This window comes from Chelmon rostratus, chromosome 17 (assembly GCF_017976325.1).
Source record: "Chelmon rostratus isolate fCheRos1 chromosome 17, fCheRos1.pri, whole genome shotgun sequence".
Classification (NCBI taxonomy): domain Eukaryota; kingdom Metazoa; phylum Chordata; class Actinopteri; order Chaetodontiformes; family Chaetodontidae; genus Chelmon; species Chelmon rostratus.
In genome coordinates, this window is record NC_055674.1 from 7,216,880 (window position 1) to 7,234,895 (window position 18,016).

General features: G+C 39.5%; 2 protein-coding genes across 4 annotated transcripts; one reads left to right on the forward strand and one right to left on the reverse strand.

The window, feature by feature from the left end:
• Window positions 1-1,711: 1,711 nt before the first annotated feature.
• Window positions 1,712-14,247, forward strand: zc3h7a (zinc finger CCCH-type containing 7A). Of its 3 annotated transcripts, none has more exons than XM_041957672.1 (23): window positions 1,712-1,845; window positions 3,158-3,261; window positions 4,976-5,015; window positions 5,230-5,433; window positions 6,720-6,878; window positions 7,382-7,462; window positions 7,705-7,758; window positions 7,853-7,892; window positions 7,983-8,326; window positions 8,429-8,681; window positions 8,828-8,856; window positions 8,950-9,094; window positions 9,181-9,339; window positions 9,942-10,147; window positions 10,623-10,723; window positions 10,887-11,068; window positions 11,268-11,341; window positions 11,664-11,797; window positions 11,911-12,016; window positions 12,102-12,210; window positions 12,324-12,457; window positions 12,892-13,055; window positions 13,525-14,247. In XM_041957672.1, the coding sequence occupies exons 2-23, from the start codon at window positions 3,194-3,196 to the stop codon at window positions 13,712-13,714; spliced, it is 2,976 nt and encodes a 991-aa protein (XP_041813606.1). In that variant the 5' UTR covers window positions 1,712-1,845; window positions 3,158-3,193; the 3' UTR covers window positions 13,715-14,247. The 3 variants fall into 3 exon arrangements, with proteins under 3 accessions (XP_041813606.1, XP_041813604.1, XP_041813605.1); XM_041957670.1 differs by having other exon boundaries at window positions 11,661-11,797; window positions 13,525-14,246; XM_041957671.1 differs by lacking the exon at window positions 1,712-1,845 and adding an exon at window positions 3,052-3,072 and having other exon boundaries at window positions 11,661-11,797; window positions 13,525-14,246.
• rmi2 (RecQ mediated genome instability 2) lies at window positions 14,224-17,186 on the reverse strand. The gene is made up of 2 exons (XM_041957674.1): window positions 16,863-17,186; window positions 14,224-15,450 (listed from the first exon to the last, which is right to left on the reverse strand). Exons 1-2 carry the CDS (start codon window positions 17,149-17,151, stop codon window positions 15,299-15,301), a joined length of 441 nt encoding a protein of 146 aa, XP_041813608.1. The 5' UTR covers window positions 17,152-17,186; the 3' UTR covers window positions 14,224-15,298.
• Between the last annotated feature and the right edge of the window lie 830 nt (window positions 17,187-18,016).

Below are 18,016 nucleotides of genomic sequence, written 5' to 3' on the forward strand. Positions count from 1 at the left end.
AAGATAAGATAATAAGAAATTATATTAATTATACAATTTGTCACGGGACATTTAAAATTTGAGTTTGGAAACAGCAAAAGCAGCAAAAAAGAGGAAGATGGTGCTAAGCAGGATTTGAACTTCACTGTTACAGGGTATGTGTTTACACCACTGGACTGTCAGGACAACACAGCAGGTACCAACAGCAGTTGATAGTAAACATTAACTTAGTTAACTTAGTTCATAATTTAATGCGTTGAACAACTTAATCATCTCTGACACTTAACGATCATCTGATATTTTGCCCCGAAACATCCAGCTGGGGCAGGCGTTAGAGGAGGAGAATAAAAAGAGATGAACAAGGAAGTCACAAAAATAGACTCAGGCCTAAACAAACCAGGTGCAAGTCGTTTCCTGACACCCTCCCTAACACTGCCCACTGGACCCAGAGGAAGCCGAAACCACCTCACAAGCAGAAGACAGAGAGAACAGTTTCACAAATCTTAAAATATTCCCAAAAGTGTAACTGAAGAAAATCAGTTGAATGTTATGTATTGTCACATATTTTAGTGAAATTTGATGGCACATTTGGCAAAGTGGAAAATGTTGTGCATACTGCACTAATTCCAGTAAGACAGTGCATGTCACTGCAGACTCATCATTTGACATATCTGAATACCATTCCAAACATGACATTCAGTATCCAAAGAATGTCTGCGTCAGTGCTGGTAGCATTTGACTGAAGACTTGTGGAGATATAGATGTTAATATATTTTGCATATTTTGAAGTGATGGACTTCTGAATTGACCACAGGTTGCAGTGAGGCAAAATTTTGCCATAGCTCAATGCATGTGATGAAAGATTTCCAGCTCTGTAGGATGGATAGATGATGTATTTAGACGTTTTAAAGTTTGGAATGTGAAAAAGATCTAGACTTTTTTAATTGGTTGTAATAAGCCACATCCACTTTAATTAATCATTCCTAAATTGTATACATTGAATAAGTCATGACCCTGGATTTTGCGAAAAAGATTTTGTATGAATCCATGCGCCCAATTATGAGATATATGTTTTTTACATTTGTGGTCCCCCCTAGAGGCAGAATATCCTTAGACTGCTTAGCAAGGCTCAGACCTTGCATTCAAACAATCTGGTTATGATCGCTTCACCCCATTTTGATTTGTGAGCATTTATGTAAAATTTAACTGAAAGACACAGGTTTAAAACATATAATTTCAAAACAGATTGACATATCAAAATATCAGTGATAACTTTTAGATTATCAGTAGATGATCCTGACTCAGTTTCATTGTTTTCAAGAATATTGTGAAAATGTAAAATTGTTTATACTAGCGCCACCTTGAGCTCAGTGAATGTCATTATTTGTGCCTGAGTACTGGGTGGACTTTACAACTCACCTCCCCATTAATACTTTAAATGGATAATAATAATAATAATAATAATAATAATAATAATAATAATAATAATAATAATTATTATTATTATTATTATTGTTATAATTATAATAACAATAGTAATAAAAACAACACGATGATTATGATGATGATGATTATTCTAAACATAATTATTGGTTAGTTGCATATTGACCATGCTTGTTGAAGTTGCAGTCATTTTTTGTGTGAAATATTGTCATTTACGTCCACGTTATGTAGGGGGCAGCAGTGCACCTAAGTCGATGTTCGCTCGATCTCAGAAGAAGAAGAAGAAGAAGAAGAAGCAAAGGGCGGCCTTCAGCGATACAGCACATCAAGCCAAGTTGTCTTAGCTAACGTTATAACAAAAAATCTGTTTCCCTCCTTTTAGATAACCCACCTGAGGTTTGTTCGGAATAAAGATCCATTCATGTAAGTATGTACAGCAGCCATTGTTGAATAATTTGTCTGATATTTACCAGCTCTCAAGCAGCAGCTAAACATATTTTGCTTTGTCGCTATTGTTTGCGTTGGGGAACTAGTTTAACTTGGACATGCCAATGCTTTGTTAGGTTCAGTCTACTTCCTAGAAACTTAGTCGAGTAACGTCATGTAGCTTGTTAGGTCAGTGTGTTTCCAGCTTCGGAGGAAACAGTTGAGTTTTACCAGTTAAGAGTATTTGTGTGTTGTTTGTGGTTAAAGTGTGAGCTTCAAATTGCTAACCTTTGCTAGCAGATGATGATTGCTAACGAGAAGTCTACACTCGGTGGTCCCAAGCCGCGGGTAACACACGTGCGCTAACTGTCATGCATCCATTATCGGACACCTCTCCCTACGAGGCGCTTCCTCAGCCATTAAACTTGATTTTAAGGATGCTTTTTTCCTCAGTCGGCCCGTATTGACAATAGATATGATTGTTTAGCGATGAAAGCTTATATACACAAAAGTTTGCCAAGTACAAAGTTAAATTACTAATTGCCGAATAAAAACAGGACGGCGCAACCGTTTCAAGCTATCGCCATCTTCCTGGCTCATTTATTTAGCAGCTAGTTGAAGAAGTGTTAAGTCTAATGGTGAAAACAACAAACATTAGCTTTGAAGTGACAGAACTGACTGTTTGACTTGGCGATTTAAGGCGATGTGGCTGCAGTCCTTATCAAACCATGATAATGACACGATAAATGGACGACAGTTAGTACTTACTCCAATACCAACTATTTAAGCATCGCGGGTAAACGTTTTTTATTCGTAAATAGCGAAATATTTAAATGTGTTAGAGTATAGACGCCTAAAGCTGAGAGTCATTAGTCAGTACCATCGAAATGATGTCCGATGATGGACTTCCTGCATACAGATGCTATGTTGGAACAGTTTCCCCGGGTCGATAAGTGGACCCTTTATAGCCCACAGCTTCAGGTGTGTAGTTTTCTTGGTAATATTGATTATACTGCACGGCGAGCAACTGTGTTGTTAACGTTATCAGCTCGCAAGCTAAGGAAAATGTTGAGGTTTAATTTCCGGAACTTTACGTATGTCGTCATGACTAAATGCGGAAGCTCGGGACATTGAAAGCAGGCAGGATAAAACTTATAAAGACTTTACGTATTACAGACACTCCAGCAGTTAACCAGTTGGACAACCTGCTGATGGTGACTGATTGTAAGCAAGGACTGGTTTGATCCTGTCGTTGTGATTTGCTAGTGACTGTCACCACTTGATGTTATACTCTGTATTTTCATGGCAGGTGCTGACTGAAGAGGTGATATTAAAACACACAAACATGTCCGGACCGTGTCAGGACAGAAGGAGTCGCTGGCAGGAGATTCAGAAGGGCCTACAGTTCATCCAGTAAGTGTCTTGGCTTAGGTCTAGAGCTGCAATGATTAACTGATTAGTTGTCAACTCTTAATCTAATCACCAACTATTTTTGTAATCGATTAATCATTTTTTAGAAACAAAAGTCAAAACTCTGTGATTCCAGCGTCTGAAATGTGGCTATTTTCTGGTTTCTTTACTCCTCTGTGACAGTAAACTTAATATCTTTGTGTTGTGGTGAAACCAAGGCATTTGAGGATGTGATCTTGGGCTTTGGGAAACTCTGAAGGACAGTTTTCACTATTTTCTGTTGCTGCTGTTTGGTCTATTTTAATAGACCAAAGCGTCTGTGTGTTTTGGGACAGCTCTCTCTCAAACGATCCCAAAGTAACTGAACTTTACTAATATAGTACTTCATACTCTAATAAGTAAGCACACATGTGTAAAGCTTAATGACTGCTCTCATCCTATGCTTGATACTCCCTAATCTTGCCATGCCCACTAGTCTTTCTAATCACACTATCTTGGACATATAGGATAACTAAAACATAAGCTGGGATTTCACAAGATCTTATGCCACTGTTGCCCTTGTTTGTTTGTCTTTTTGATGCAACGGCTTCGATTGCATAATGTAAGAATGATTTGTTGTGGCAAGTATTGTTGTTCAGATCAGCTGGGTGTCAGCCAGCCCGCTGTTTACAGGCTTTACTTAAGTTTTGTTTTTAATGTGGGATATTTTCCTGATCTGATCATTTATATTCATGCAGACTCTTAAGCATGTCCACATTGTTTTGGAGCCCTGTCAGGCAGTGCAGTGTTGCATTTCATCTAATCTGATGGGCTTTTCTTGTTAAAACAAAAGTGATACTTAAAATACCACTCTGCACATCATCACTGTGCAGTCAGCTTGGAACTTCACTCATGTCATGCTGTTTTGTCTAAGATGGATTCACAAAATGTACTTCCCCTTTAAGGAGCCATATAATTTAGTAAATATGTTGGTTTCATTTATTGTATATGAACCTAAACACCATAGACAAATAACTAAAACTTTGTTACTCTCATAGTCCACTGTGCAAGACGAAAGGCGACTTTTAATGCCAGACAGCTAGAACTAGAAACCATCACGATATAACAGCTTCACAGTGATTATTAACCACAACATTTCATGGCACAGCCTCTGATTATAAAGCTAGTTTTAAGCCAAACAAGTGATCTGCATGATTTAGCAATGCACCAAATGAATAATAACTGTTGCTGATATTAATCACTTGCGCACACACACACACACACACACACACACACACACACCCCTTCCTGTCCTAATGTCCCTGTGTCTGAAGTTCATATCTGATTTTTAATGACAAAGCGGAACAGAACATACAGTATCAACTGAAGTACTAGCAATATTCATTGATGAAGCACATATTAAACCAAAATATACAACAATAATGTATTGTTGTTCATTTAAATGTATTGACGGCTATGCTGCTTCAAGCGTTTGATTCTGATAAATAAGAAAAACAAGATGTGTAGAATGACCAAATGACTAACTGAGAAATAAGTGGGAGATTAATCAGTAATAACAATGATCGTTAGTTACAGTCCTACTTTGTACTGAATTAAAATTTATCAGCTCTGAATGCTCCCAAACTCTAATCAAAACTGTTACTTCTCACTCGAGTTTTTGTTGTTGTTCTGCTGAGAATTTTGTTTGTAATGGGAACTTTTGTTAACTCCCTTTTAGATCAACCCTTCCATTTCCTGGGAGTCAAGAGCAGTATGAGGTAAGCTATGTCAATTTTAATGTGGCTTTTCCGGCTGCCTTCTTATATCAACACTTGAGCTATATTGACTTAAACTGATTTAGGCACGATGACTGAGTCGTGTAAAGGGCAACCTGTGATTTTTTTCTTCCCAGAATAAAGGTGCCTTAATAAAAGGACAAGTGGTCTGCACTCTGTTTATTTTGTACTGATTTAGTTCTCTTTAAATTCTCAGGTGTTCATTAAGGATCTTGTGTGGAATCTTTTTGGAGAAGGAAATGACGTATTTAAAGAAGGGGAATGGACGAAATCCATCGAGATGTACACCGAAGCCTTGAGTATAGCAGAGTATGCTGACTCAGAAGACATCTGTGTTCCAACAGGTCTGCTGGAAAAGCTTTATGCAAATCGAGCTGCTGCGTACCTAAACATTGTTCCGGTAAGCAGGTGGTGACTGTCACACTTGGGTCTCTGTTCAAATTCAGTCCCTTTGAATTCCCTCTCCTTTTGACTTCACTAAACAGTTAACTATGCAACTAAATAGTACAAGTCCAAAATACTCAGTTCACAAAATGTGAATATATTAAGCTGTTTAATGTTCCTGCATTTTAAAAAGAAGAGCTCTGTTTGGTACCACTTTTTTGTCCTCAGTTTCTCATACATTTCTTTTTAGAAGGGTTCTTTACTTTTAGCCTGCTAGTCAGCATCTACCATACCTGGCTTTGTTGAGACGTGCATATCAGCATAGCATATCACAGCATATCGTAAATGACCAAAACAATGCCAAACAACTGACTTTTTTTTTTTGATGTGCACTTGATCAACATTGTGTGTTTGATTGGCCTGTTGAAGTACCAGTTCCTGGGCCCTGGCACTATGCATGTTGACTCATTGGCACACCTAAATGGAACAAAGCCACTATTAATGCTAGATGCACTTGTGCTTTTTTGGCAACTTCATGGTGGCAAAACACCAGAAAAATCACTGCATCTGCATACAATCTTTCATCTAAGCTTGGGCAAGAAAGAAAATAACGACGTACTATTCATTTCAAAGCCAAAACACATTGTTGCTCTTAACTATTTCCTATATTCAGCGATGTATTTGCTAGCCTCTTATTACACAGAATGCAATAACCTTAGTTTGACAACATAATGAGATGCTTTGAGGTTCAATGAGATGTGCAATAATTTGGTTGTCAGGCAAAGATGGATCAATAAACAAAATGCATTAATAAGGTAGGAAGTTGATGAATTGCTTATAAATACATAGAATAATGATCCATCTGAAAGGTGTGCATTGCATGCACAATGAAGTGACTTATACTACATATCACATTCATTATACTTTGTTATAATAAAATTCAATATCATGAATTGCAGTGCTAAATTTTTATATCTGTATCTTTTAGTGTCATATGAACAAGCCGCTGTAGGTGTATTTCACATAATTTCTCACTTGAGAAAACTTCAATTTGGGGAACATTGGTGCTTTTAGAGGAACATTCAGTCTCTCTTCACTGTCAGTGTTTGGCTGCCTTGAAATATGTTACATGGCGGTAAAAAACCACTCTGATGTCTTCAGGGAAACGACACCCATACCTGACACAAGTCACTGAACACGTAAAGTCAATTTATGATCAGAGTGGTGTCGTTGTTTGGTGTTCACTACACCACTATGGTTAAGTATAGCCTTTGTAACTCTTGGATATATTGTTCTTCTTAGGGACTGTATGACCAAGCATTAGAAGACTGTGAAAAGGCTCTCCAGTTGAACGAGGGGAACCACAAAGCACTGTACAGAAAAGCAAAATCCTTGAAGGAGATGGGGAGACATCAAGAGGCCTATGAGGCTGTTGCCAAATGCTCTCTAGCAGTGCCTCAGGTAAGGCGCAACCTGTTTGTTTTATGGTCATTTATTAAGATAGCAGGAAATTCACTCACTTTTATCTCCCAGCAAAGTTGACAAAAAGTTGAAATTCCATACAGGCGTGATGTTTCTGACATGCCTGACACGGAGTCCAGAGGCTACATTATAAGATCAGTTCAGACATGTGACATGTGTACACTACCTTTAGTTTGAATGAAGACATTTCGGGTAACACTGATGTAGGTCCACCTTTGGTGTAATTGGCGTTTTGGTTTTTCCCACATGTCCAGTCATGGAAAACGCGTGGGAAAAATGAGAGAGAACGTAAACTGTCCTAGAAAATTATTTCAATATTGTCCTATTTTCCTTTAGCCGAGAATGAACCACATGTAAGGAACATATAAGTGTTTGGCACAATCCCTGTCTGTCATACTAGCTAGATCATGATTGAAATAGTCCTGGAAAATGATCTGTAGAAACGAGTGGGAAACCTGAACATTAATTTATTGTTTCTCCAGGATTCCAGTGTCACACAGCTGACTCAGGACCTTGCCAAAATTCTGGGATTGAAAATCCGTAAAGCTTATATAAGGAGTAAGGTATGTGTGACTCAGGAACCTTATTCATGACTATTGGCATATTTTTCTGGAATATCTTCTTTTTCTTTATTACAGTTAGTGTCATAACACTTTTGAATCTATACTCTCAGATTTATGGTAAAAATTGAGAAACTTGTGCAAAAATATAGTTTTTGCACGTAAAATGAGGGCTGTTGTATTGTAAAATGGACATAAAAACATTATTTAATTAAGCTATTTTAGTTTTTTTTCTGTTTTAACAGCCTGCCTTGAATGTTTTGCGAGGATCAAGTTATCAAGATGCATCATGTGAGAAGGTAAGCAACAACCTTTCACTACACAGTCGCAAATGCGTATCTATGCTCTCTCAAGAAGCACATTGTTCACTGAACTTCCTCTGCATTTATTCAGTTTTCCCATGGCTCGTCTTCAGTTGAAGATATAGAAATTGGTAAGTTTAATACTTAATACAGCTTTGAGTTGATAATTAAAGGGAGTCAGAACATCCGCCACTCACCCTGTTTTCCCTGATGTGTTTTAGAAGTGCCTCAGTTGACCCAGGATAGCAGTATTGTGGCTCCAGTCCCAGCTCCAATCCAAGCCCCAGCGGCATCTCACTCGCCTCTAAATGACGCAATGGTGGACGAACTTCCGCCCAACAACAGCATCTCATCTGTGACCCCGTCTGAGCCACCAGGCTTCGAGTCAGTTCCCCTGCCTGTGTCCGTACCCACGTCAGTCGCTCTTCCTGTTCCCACATTTGTTAATGGGTGCAGAACCAGTAAGCCTTGCCCGATGCTTCAACCCAGTCAAGATTTTGACACGGACATCATTGGGGATGACCTAGATGATCTACTGGACCAAGCTGGCCCCGAATCAGCCATGGTTAGCGAGCATGTATGGCCGCAGGGTCTCATTGATGAATAAACTGTGACAACGCGTTGATATCTGAACAAAAGTGTGACTTTTGTTTGTCTCTTCCTTCAGGTTATACCCACAGTGAAGGGGCCTCTTCCTTTGCCAACCAGTATTGCCTCAGGCAGTTCCATGTCAAGTCCATTCCTGATGCCTTCTCACATCAACCCGTTTCTGCACAACAGTGGCCAGCAGTGCACCGTAACTCTGCCCCCACTTTATCACAAGTCAGGGTCTAGTGCGTATTTTGGTATGGACACTTTTGATACCCTCCCCCCACCACTGGACTCTCTGGATAGTCTCACCATAACAGACTTCAAAACAGGTATGCTATTTTGTTACCTCATCTGCTTAATTATGGGGTGACAAAAAAATAAAATTGTACATGTCACTATTACAAAAAATACCATCTGACCAACACTTAACCTTCTTAATCAATTTGCCTTTTTCTCCCCTCGTGTCCAATTTCAGATTATGCTCCGAGTTCATTCATTCCACAGGTAACTTTTGTTTATAGTGTTAATTATTAGGTACTGTCAGCCCAGGCATTTTACACAGACTTATATTTTGTCATATTTCATGTTTTTTAACAGCTAAACAATAATGAAACCCCAATGGGAATGGCTGTGGGTATGCCTGAAGTGAAGGGTCTTCCTGCTGCTGTGGATTTAGCAAAGAACCCCTTAGCTGAAACACATGAATTCAAACAAGCGTGCTCAATTTGCTACGTGAAAACTGGTGAGGAATTATTGTTACAGTCCAGTTGTGTATGTGTGTGGTCTGTGTCCTTGGTCTAATGTGGGGCTTGTTCTATATATTCACAGGGCCTGGTGTGCTGGATTACACACTTCATACAGAGGAGCACAAATGCAAAAAGGACGCTTTGCTCGGCAGAATCAAACATTCGCCAGACAAAACGTGGAAGCTCATCCGGCCCAGACCAACAAAAACCCAATATGTTGGACCTTATTACATTTGCAAAGGTGACATTTATACATGTGCACATTTTTTTTGGTCACAAAGTATTACTAAATTACTTACTTACTAAATTAATTACATTTTTTGATAGTAATAAAGAATGCTTATTTCCAAGTCCTTTGTAGTACACTATTAGCATGCTTAATTAATGTGTACTTTAATTTCACTTCATTTTAAGCATATTTAAGTATATTTCCAACACATTGGTGATATAATACAATTGTACTGCAAGTGTGTTTATTGCTCAAGTATTACTCAGATAGTACTCAGGGACTACTTGAGTACACTTAAATATACTTTAAGATGAGAAATACAACACAAACATGTACACTCTTCAAAGTATAAGTATCATGTTTTTCACCTGGGACATTAAACACTTCCCATCATATTTGTAAAAAAAAAAAAACAAACAAAAAAAAAAAAACAAATCACCATTATGTTCTTTGTTTTATTGCCCTGCCTATGCTCATTTATCATACACAAATAGTCACATTATTCTGGGAGCATCTGCTTCTTTGTTCTGGCACTTTTCACACTTTGCTGTCATTGCACGCACATGTCAAGTCAGGATAACAGCTGGTGTTAAAATGTTACCTGTGTTTTTCAGAGGTGGCTGTTGGGAAAGAGTGCCTGTACCCTGGCCACTGCACATTTGCATACTGCCAGGAAGAGATTGACGTGTGGACTCTAGAGCGAAAAGGGTTTATCTCTAGAGAACTTCTCTTCGATCCATACGGGCCCAACTCCAATGTCAGGTTGACTGTCCCCAAGATCTTGCAGGAGCATCATGGGATATTCATGTTTCTCTGTGGAGTGAGTTTAGACTTCATTTCTTATTTCAAAACTCGTATGACCTCTAACTGCAGTGGAGACCTTGTCAATGACGCCCATTGGCAGCATTGTGTTTCATTCCTTTGTAGGGGGGGGGGGGGGGGTGTGCTTGTCTGTCTTGTTGTAAATGGATATTCACTTTAAAGAGGTTTCCTACGAGAAACTCTTTCCTGTTGTCCAGACAACAGATGGTTGTTCACAATGAGCCTTTTTGTTTTATCCAGAACAGAATTTAAAAATAAGGCCATCAAATGCAAAAATGTGAGAAATATAATACTGGCGCTTCTTTCATTGGAGATTCATTTTTCGCTTAGTTGTTGTTTCTCTGGTGCTCATTAGTAGCTGGTCTTCTCAAATCAGTTGTTAGTGAATTTCAGAATGATGTTTGATGGTATTCACTTGTATGTTGCAGGGTGAGATGTTAAAATTTTCCAAATGCATATTGTTAAATTTGCAGGTGTGCTTTGACCACAAGCCCAGAATAATCAGCAAAACCAACAAAGATGAACCTTCACTTTGCTCCCATCCAGTGACAAAGCACGACTTTGAGGATCATAAGTAAGTTGATTCACATTTTACAGCCCAGAAACCATCATTAGCCTTTCATGAAATCCTGGTTTAAGTAATCTACCAAAGCAAACAAGACCTTTTGCAAGTATGTGAGGGAAGAAGATGAGAGCAGGATACACTTGTAGACGTTGTTGTCCTGTTTGTCTTTTAGGTGCCTGGTCCACATTTTGAAGGAGAATACAGTCCGTTATTCCAAAATCAGACCCTTGAGTCCTCAGTGCCAGCTGGATCTTTGTCGCCATGAAGTCCGCTACGGCTGTGTGAGGGAGGACGACTGCTTCTATGCACACAGCCTCATCGAGCTGAAGGTCTGGATGATGCAGCACGAGCTCGGTAAGCCTGCTGTTTAAAATACCCGTCCAGGGGCTGGATGGTGTTGTACCTGGAACACAGATGAAATGTTCCAGGTACAGCATTTTAAAAGAACTGTGTCCCAAGGTTCTTCAAAAATGTTCTGTTATTTCCCACTGGATAACAAGAACATCTTTTGCAGTATTTTTCCACTGTTCATTTTTTTCTTTTATCATAACAGGTATCACTCATGAAAGTATTGTCCAAGAGGCTAAGAAGTTTTGGAGTGCAACATCGTCGTTGCAGGGAGCCCAGGTAAGCACATCAGGACTGTTCCTGATTTGTCATGTTTGTTGGCTGCTCACAGTTCCTGATTTCCTGTCAGTCTGAGGTTTCCTTTAATACAGCTCATCACTTTTAACTTCAGTAATGTGATTTCACTAACAACTCATTAAAGTTTTGTGTTTTTCTACTATGATTTTTATAGACAATATGTTTATTATGCATTGCCTTTAGCATTGCAATTAGATTTGACTTTGTCCGACTTCAAATGAAATTGCTTGATGTGTTTTTGTGTCACTCTTGCTTTGTGTTGATCAAAGATTTTGACCAGATTTTAATCCAATGTCATCAGCAGCTTTCCAATCCACAGAGGAGGTTTGGGCCTCCGAATCTGAAGATGATGTTTGTCTGCGGCCAGTGCTGGAGAAACGGCCAACTCAGCGAAGCTGACAGAAACAAGAAGTATTGCTCAGCAAAAGCGCGGCACACGTGAGTATTACAAAGTCTCAAACTCGTGAATTGTGGACAGGAGGCGAATCAATAAGTGAAACTGTGCAATCCAATACATCAGCACAGACTCTGCGTCTGTCTCTCTGTCGCAGGTGGGCAAAAGACAGGCGGGTGGTGCTTGTAAGTTCCCATGAAAGGAAAAAGTGGACAACGGTCAGACCACTTCCAACCAAAAAACCTATCCCATCTCAATTTGAGGTATGTTGTTTTTAAACCCGAGGTTGTTTGTTTCTGATTAAACCAAATCTCCAGCAGTGTTCATCAAATGATTTTTCTCTCTTAGATTTGCATGCACGTGACAGCTGGCAAGAAGTGTCAGTACATTGGGAACTGCACGTTTGCTCACAGTGTAGAAGAAAGAGACCTTTGGACCTACATGAAGGAAAACAACAGTGAGTTTTGTCTAAGAGATGGGCTCCCTTAACATGGTAGAATTTAATTAGTGGAACTTAATTAGCATGTGATGCACCAGAAGTAATCACAGTCATTTTATCCCCTCATTTAGTTCCAGATATGGATCAGCTTTATGAGCAGTGGCTGCTGTCTCAGAAGCCTGGCTGGGGTGAAGAGACCTCCAATAACTCTGTAAGGGAGAATGGCAAACAGATCCATATGCCAACAGACTATGCTGAAGAAGTGGTGAGTTGAAAAGTCCATCAGATATGTCACAGCGCTTCTGTGACATATCTCCGGAATTTATACTGCATCTGTGAGAGGGAAGCTTTAGTGAGACCCTGCAGCCTAATTTTGGTTGCAGTTTTCTGTTTTTATCAGTTTAGGATCTTAAACTGTTACACTGCCCTGTGATGAAAACACCAGCTTATTAGCAGCTGCGTTGTGTTTGCTTTAGTAGATAATGCTTTTAGCAGATAATCATTTAGTTTACAGAATCTGTCCATGCAGTGAAAACTGTAGTGCCTAACAGTTAAATTGGGTCAACATTTTGATAGAATCTTGTTTTTATTGAATTATTTACCAAGTGATGAATAAACAGTGAGAAATTTGAATGATTAAGAAACAGACGGTAATTAGTCATCTGTGTAAATGGGATTGCTGTGTGTGTGTTTTCACAGGCTGGCAATCACTGTTGGCTGTGTGGTAAAAACTGCAACAGTGAGAAACAGTGGCAGCAGCACATCACTTCAGAAAAACACAAAGACAGAGTTTTCAACTCTGAGGATGATCAGAACTGCTGGCAGTATCGATTTCCCACAGGCACTTTCAAAGTTTGTGAGAGGTGAGATTATCATAAGGAATATTTTATAGCCCCTTTCACACGTTGTCTATCCCTGAAATGTTCAGGAGCATTACCTGCATATCGTCATGTGTGAAAGGGAGCAGGGATCGATATTCATTGAAATCTATGCCACCAATTCCCCACCTTGAGACCCACTTACATTTCTGGGAAAATGCTGTTGCAGCAGTGTTGTGAATGAAGTACATTGCAGGAACAAGCATGTAAAAAAAAAAGTAACAAGCGCCATCTTCTGCAGCATACACGTTCATCTGGCCTTGCCCCTCTTCTTCTTCTTTTGAGTATTATGGCAGTTAGCATCCATTCAACAACAATGTTCCTGAATATAGCTGCATGTGGAACTCATGGCTATTCCAGCAATTTACCAGGAGCTCTGTGTGAAAGAGGCGTATGTCTCTGGTTACCTGTCTGCTCCCTGTAGCTTTTGACATTTTACCTTGTGTTCCGACAGGTTCCTGAAAGGCACGTGCACAGAGGACGACTTGTGTAAGCTGGCACACGGGGAGCAGGAACTAAAAGAGTGGATGGAGCGCAGGGAATTCCTTTTGATGAAACTTGCCAAAGCCAGAAAAGACCATCTTATAGCACCAAATGACAATGACTTTGGAAAATACAGTTTTCTGCTTAAAGACATTATATAATAATGTGATGACAGTACTTATGCTCGCTTGCAAGTAATGCAGTATTCAGACTTGAGTCAGGCGATCCTTTAAAGACCTCTGAGGTGCACAGGGATTAGCCTGATCACAGCATGATTTTAAAGAGGCTGTTCAGGACCGGCCCTCAGATTGGTGGCTGGTTTACTCTGATTCGTACTACAGGAGTGTTATCGTTAACGGTAAATTCTGTAAGACACCTGAAGCTTTGCTATGCACCATTCAGTAGAGTATCTGAAAGCGGTGATGAAAATAGCATGTGTAAACCTTGATCAGAGACGTGTTCTTACAGTTGACCTAAAACAAATCATCTTTTCATAAGCAGTTTGTAGTATATGTTAAAGACGTTTTACCCTTCATAAGTTAAAAGTATGAAATACTTAAATTGAGAGTTCAGTTGACATTCTCACTTTCCATTTATCTAATAGTGTTACCAGTGTAATGGGCACCACACCAAATAAAACTTCTTCTATAATCTGTATCAGCTGCTGTTTTATTACACATCTGTAACCACTGGTGGAAGTATTCAGATCTTTTCCTTAATTAATAGTACTACCACACTGTAAAAGTATTCCTTTACAAGTAAAACTAGTTCCCAAAATGCACTGAAAGTATAAAATGGAAAGGTCCTCATTTCAGAAAAAATTCCCCCTGTGAGTTATTCTATAATATTTTGTTGTTATTCTTACTGATGCATTAATATATAAGCAGCTTTTAACTGTTGTGTAGTTCAAAATGGATCAGATCTTAGTTCATAATATATTTTATACGTAGGTCTTTGCAAGCCACAGCTGTCAAATTATTATACTGAAGTACAATGTTTTCCTCTAAAATATAAAGTACTGTGAAGTGGACACACCTGAGTATAAATGCACATCCCACTACTGTGTCACAGGCAGAAATGAACATGGTTAATATTTCAAACAACCATCTTTAATATTTGTAAAACCATCTGACAGCCACTCTAATGAATAAAAAATTACAAATATAATTTTAGTGCTGCAATCTGACAAGAAATTTCCAAAGATAAGTTAAAGATGCAAGATGCCTCGCTGTGGGTGTTCCTTTTCTGCATTAGCGGATCGAGTTTAGCGATCATTTCAGGAAGATGGTTGGAGGGATCGTTCCTTTAGCTGGATAACTTCTGTTTTAACCCTGTTTAACCCTTTAAATTAACTGTGTTAGCAACTGTTCTGAGGTGGTGCACTTCAGGTACATGTGTTTAGAGCTATAAATCCAGCAGAGGGGCCTACAGCTCCAGTTCTTCTCTAAAAGTCTCTAATCTCATTGGAGCAGGAGCCAAGTGGGAAATAACTTCTGTTATTTAAGCGTCACACTTCAGTGTAAATACTGTTTTCTTATGTCAAAGTCTTTGTCACTCTTGCATCACACCTCCCGGTCAGGGCCATGACATCTTTGCAGAATGTGCTGTTCAGTCCTGTGAGGTAGTTTTTTTTTCCCCCATTTGTCAAGACTCACTTCAATACCGCACACCCAGCTGGACACGCATGACAAGAGCAGGTCGTCCCACCACCAGGAAAGGCAGCGTTTCCTCCGACGGCTCTGCATTCAGGCCAGCACCTGCTGCAGGTCCTCCACCTCCAGCTTCCACATCCGTCTGTGAAGCGCGGCGAGCTCGGAGAGGTCTGCCATCTTCACCGCACGGATGACTGGCTCCGGGGAGACGGCCTGGATGACACCCATCACCATGACATATTTGCCTGTAAAAACAGCAGCAGGTGGTCAATTGTTCAGTGACGGTAGATTGAAGGAAACGAGGACGGTGATAACAGGGAGATGTGGATGTTTTTCAGATAGAGATTCATGTGCGCTCAGTATGTTCCTGCACACAATTTGCAATTCTCAGGGCTGGTTGTGGGCTTTCATGTAAACAAACCAGGAATCATAGAATTAGACAACAGACTACACTGTGGTCTGATCTCAGTGCTTAATATTAATATACAAACCACACAGAACTGGCAGTGGTGGAAGTCTGTAATAAGGCAAAAACATTCCAATAAAACAAAAACTCAGCCTTTATTTCTCAAACTACATTAATGCTTCATATTTTATGCTGGTGTTAACAATGGTACCAGCTCCAGGTTCCTGGTACTGTGCATACAGGCTCAGGAATGTGGCTAAACTGGAACGAAGCCATTGTTAATGTGCTGAAATTTAAAATATCTGCCAACAGCCTCATTCTGTGGTAACAGTGTTTAGGCTTGCTAGGTATTAAAATGAAGAAACATTGGCTGTGTTTATTTTAAAGTAGACTCATTACACTCTCGTTTATCTACTGTGACAACATTAGACCAGATACATGCAGATCTACATCTGGATGGAGAACAAAACATCACATTTTGTTTGATTTTCACAGATAAATAGGACATAGACCTGTAAAATAGTCTTTAGACTCTCAGGGTTCTGTATCTAGACGAGGACTTAACTGGTCTTACATGGTCTGGACAGAGGAAAGAAGAAGGTTTAAAACAATCTAGAGCCACCATGGCTGCATTAACCTGGCTGGGGGCTGCTGGAGCTTGAAAAAAAAAAAAAAAAAGACACTGATCATGTCTGATGATAATGATGTTGCGCATTACAGCTGCAATGATTAGCCAATTAATCAATCGACTATCTTCAACTAGTTTGATAATTGATTCATCTTTTAAGTAATTTTGGAAGAAAAAAAAGCAGGTATTCTCTGATTCTAGCTTATTTGTGAGAGGTTTCTGCTTTTTTCTGTTTTCTTGTAAATTGACTGTGTTGGTCATACAAAACAAGACATTTTTTACTGTTTTCTGACATTTTATACACTGCAGATTAATCGATTAACCAAGAGAGTAACAGGCAGACTAATGAATAATGAAAATAATAATAGTTTGTTGCAGCACATTTGCAAACAAACAATTAGCAAAACTAGAGACCTTTTGGGCCCCTGGGGGTCTTGGGCCCTGGTTGAGTTGCCTAGTTTAACTACAGCAGAATTATTTACTTTTACTTTTCTTATACCCAGACCTGATTTGTGTACTTCTGTAGGAAATTTAAACAAAGGTGTACCACACCTGAAACAGTCTCCAGCTTTTAAACTGTCTTACTGATGAACCAGAAACCAGCTTCATTCTGCTTTACGTACCTTGGGACAAACATGGCTTCCCTTTGGGGATGTTGTTGACGCCTTGAACAGCAAAGGTTCCCGTCTCATCCATCAGCAGGACGGTGTTTCTGTCCAGCTGGACCTCCAGCACAGTTCCCTGCATCCACACCAGTGAGACCAGCAGAGAGCGACCCCCACCCGGCCTGATAACATACGCATCCCCGCTGTCGGCTGTCCTCCGGTTCCCCGCCGCCCTCAGCTGAGCCGACAACACTTTAACGGGCACCGGGCGTTTCCTCTCTCCGGCTGTCTTCTCTCTTTGGCTCATTACCGACTGCTGCTGTCTCCCCAGCCTGAAAAACTTTTCATCACCCGCGTCCCGCCAAACATTCTAATGCCGGAAGAAGTGGGCGTGTTTTTCAGGCAGCAGAAAATTCAGTTCCGGTCCAGACTCCTTCAGAGTAAAAGCACCACCTCTGGCTCTGAACATCAACCATACTACTGTATTCACTATTTTTATTTTACCATAGGAAGGTCAGCTGGACCTTATACCTAAGCTTTGAAAAAAAAAAAAACAAACAAAAAAACTAACTACTACAGTTCTGTCCTCTTGATGAATTTTTCAGCTTTTGCAACTGACAAGAACAAGAGCTGCAAGTCATGGCTTTACATTTTTTAAACTTCATACTTAACTTTGACTTCAGTGCATTTTCTCTATTATTATAATGGGATGAAATAAAAAAAAATGTGCATACACATTAGCCCCAGGGACACCTCACCTGGCACAGGAAAACCTTTTCTGTCTAACTCATTCTCTTAAGAGAAATGGGAACAGATTTACATGTTACAGATTTATGTGTTATTTGCCATCAGTTTGGTGAAGTGAACTGCAAATTTGAGGAAAGACTAATGTTGAAATCCTGGTAGGAAGCGCAAACATTCATCCCCTTTGATGAATGCTGGTGTGAAAAACACTGGTTTAAAAACAAGAAAAAAATGAGGCAGGCTGTACCACTAATTAAAAATGCAATCAAGAAGTTGCTTTTAACCATACTTTCATGTTTTAAAATACAAGGCTGTTTATCTGTCATGCTGTGTTCAATTAATACACTAATTAACCCTGCAAGTCATGAAAACATTTCTGATGCATGAATTTAGTACTTGAATTTTACTCACTCCAGTAAAGACAAGGG

Excerpts from the sequence above, each read along its gene's own strand:
- zc3h7a (XM_041957670.1), top strand. The coding sequence starts at position 3,194 with ATGTCCGGACCGTGTCAGGACAGAAGGAGTCGCTGGCAGGAGATTCAG. Across the intron at positions 5,434-6,719 it reads CGTACCTAAACATTGTTCCG|GGACTGTATGACCAAGCATT; the intron begins GTAAGCAGGTGG and ends TGTTCTTCTTAG. Across the intron at positions 10,724-10,886 it reads CACGACTTTGAGGATCATAA|GTGCCTGGTCCACATTTTGA; the intron begins GTAAGTTGATTC and ends TTTGTCTTTTAG.
- rmi2 (XM_041957674.1), bottom strand. The coding sequence starts at position 17,151 with ATGAGCCAAAGAGAGAAGACAGCCGGAGAGAGGAAACGCCCGGTGCCC. Across the intron at positions 15,451-16,862 it reads GAAGCCATGTTTGTCCCAAG|GCAAATATGTCATGGTGATG; the intron begins GTACGTAAAGCA and ends CTGTTTTTACAG.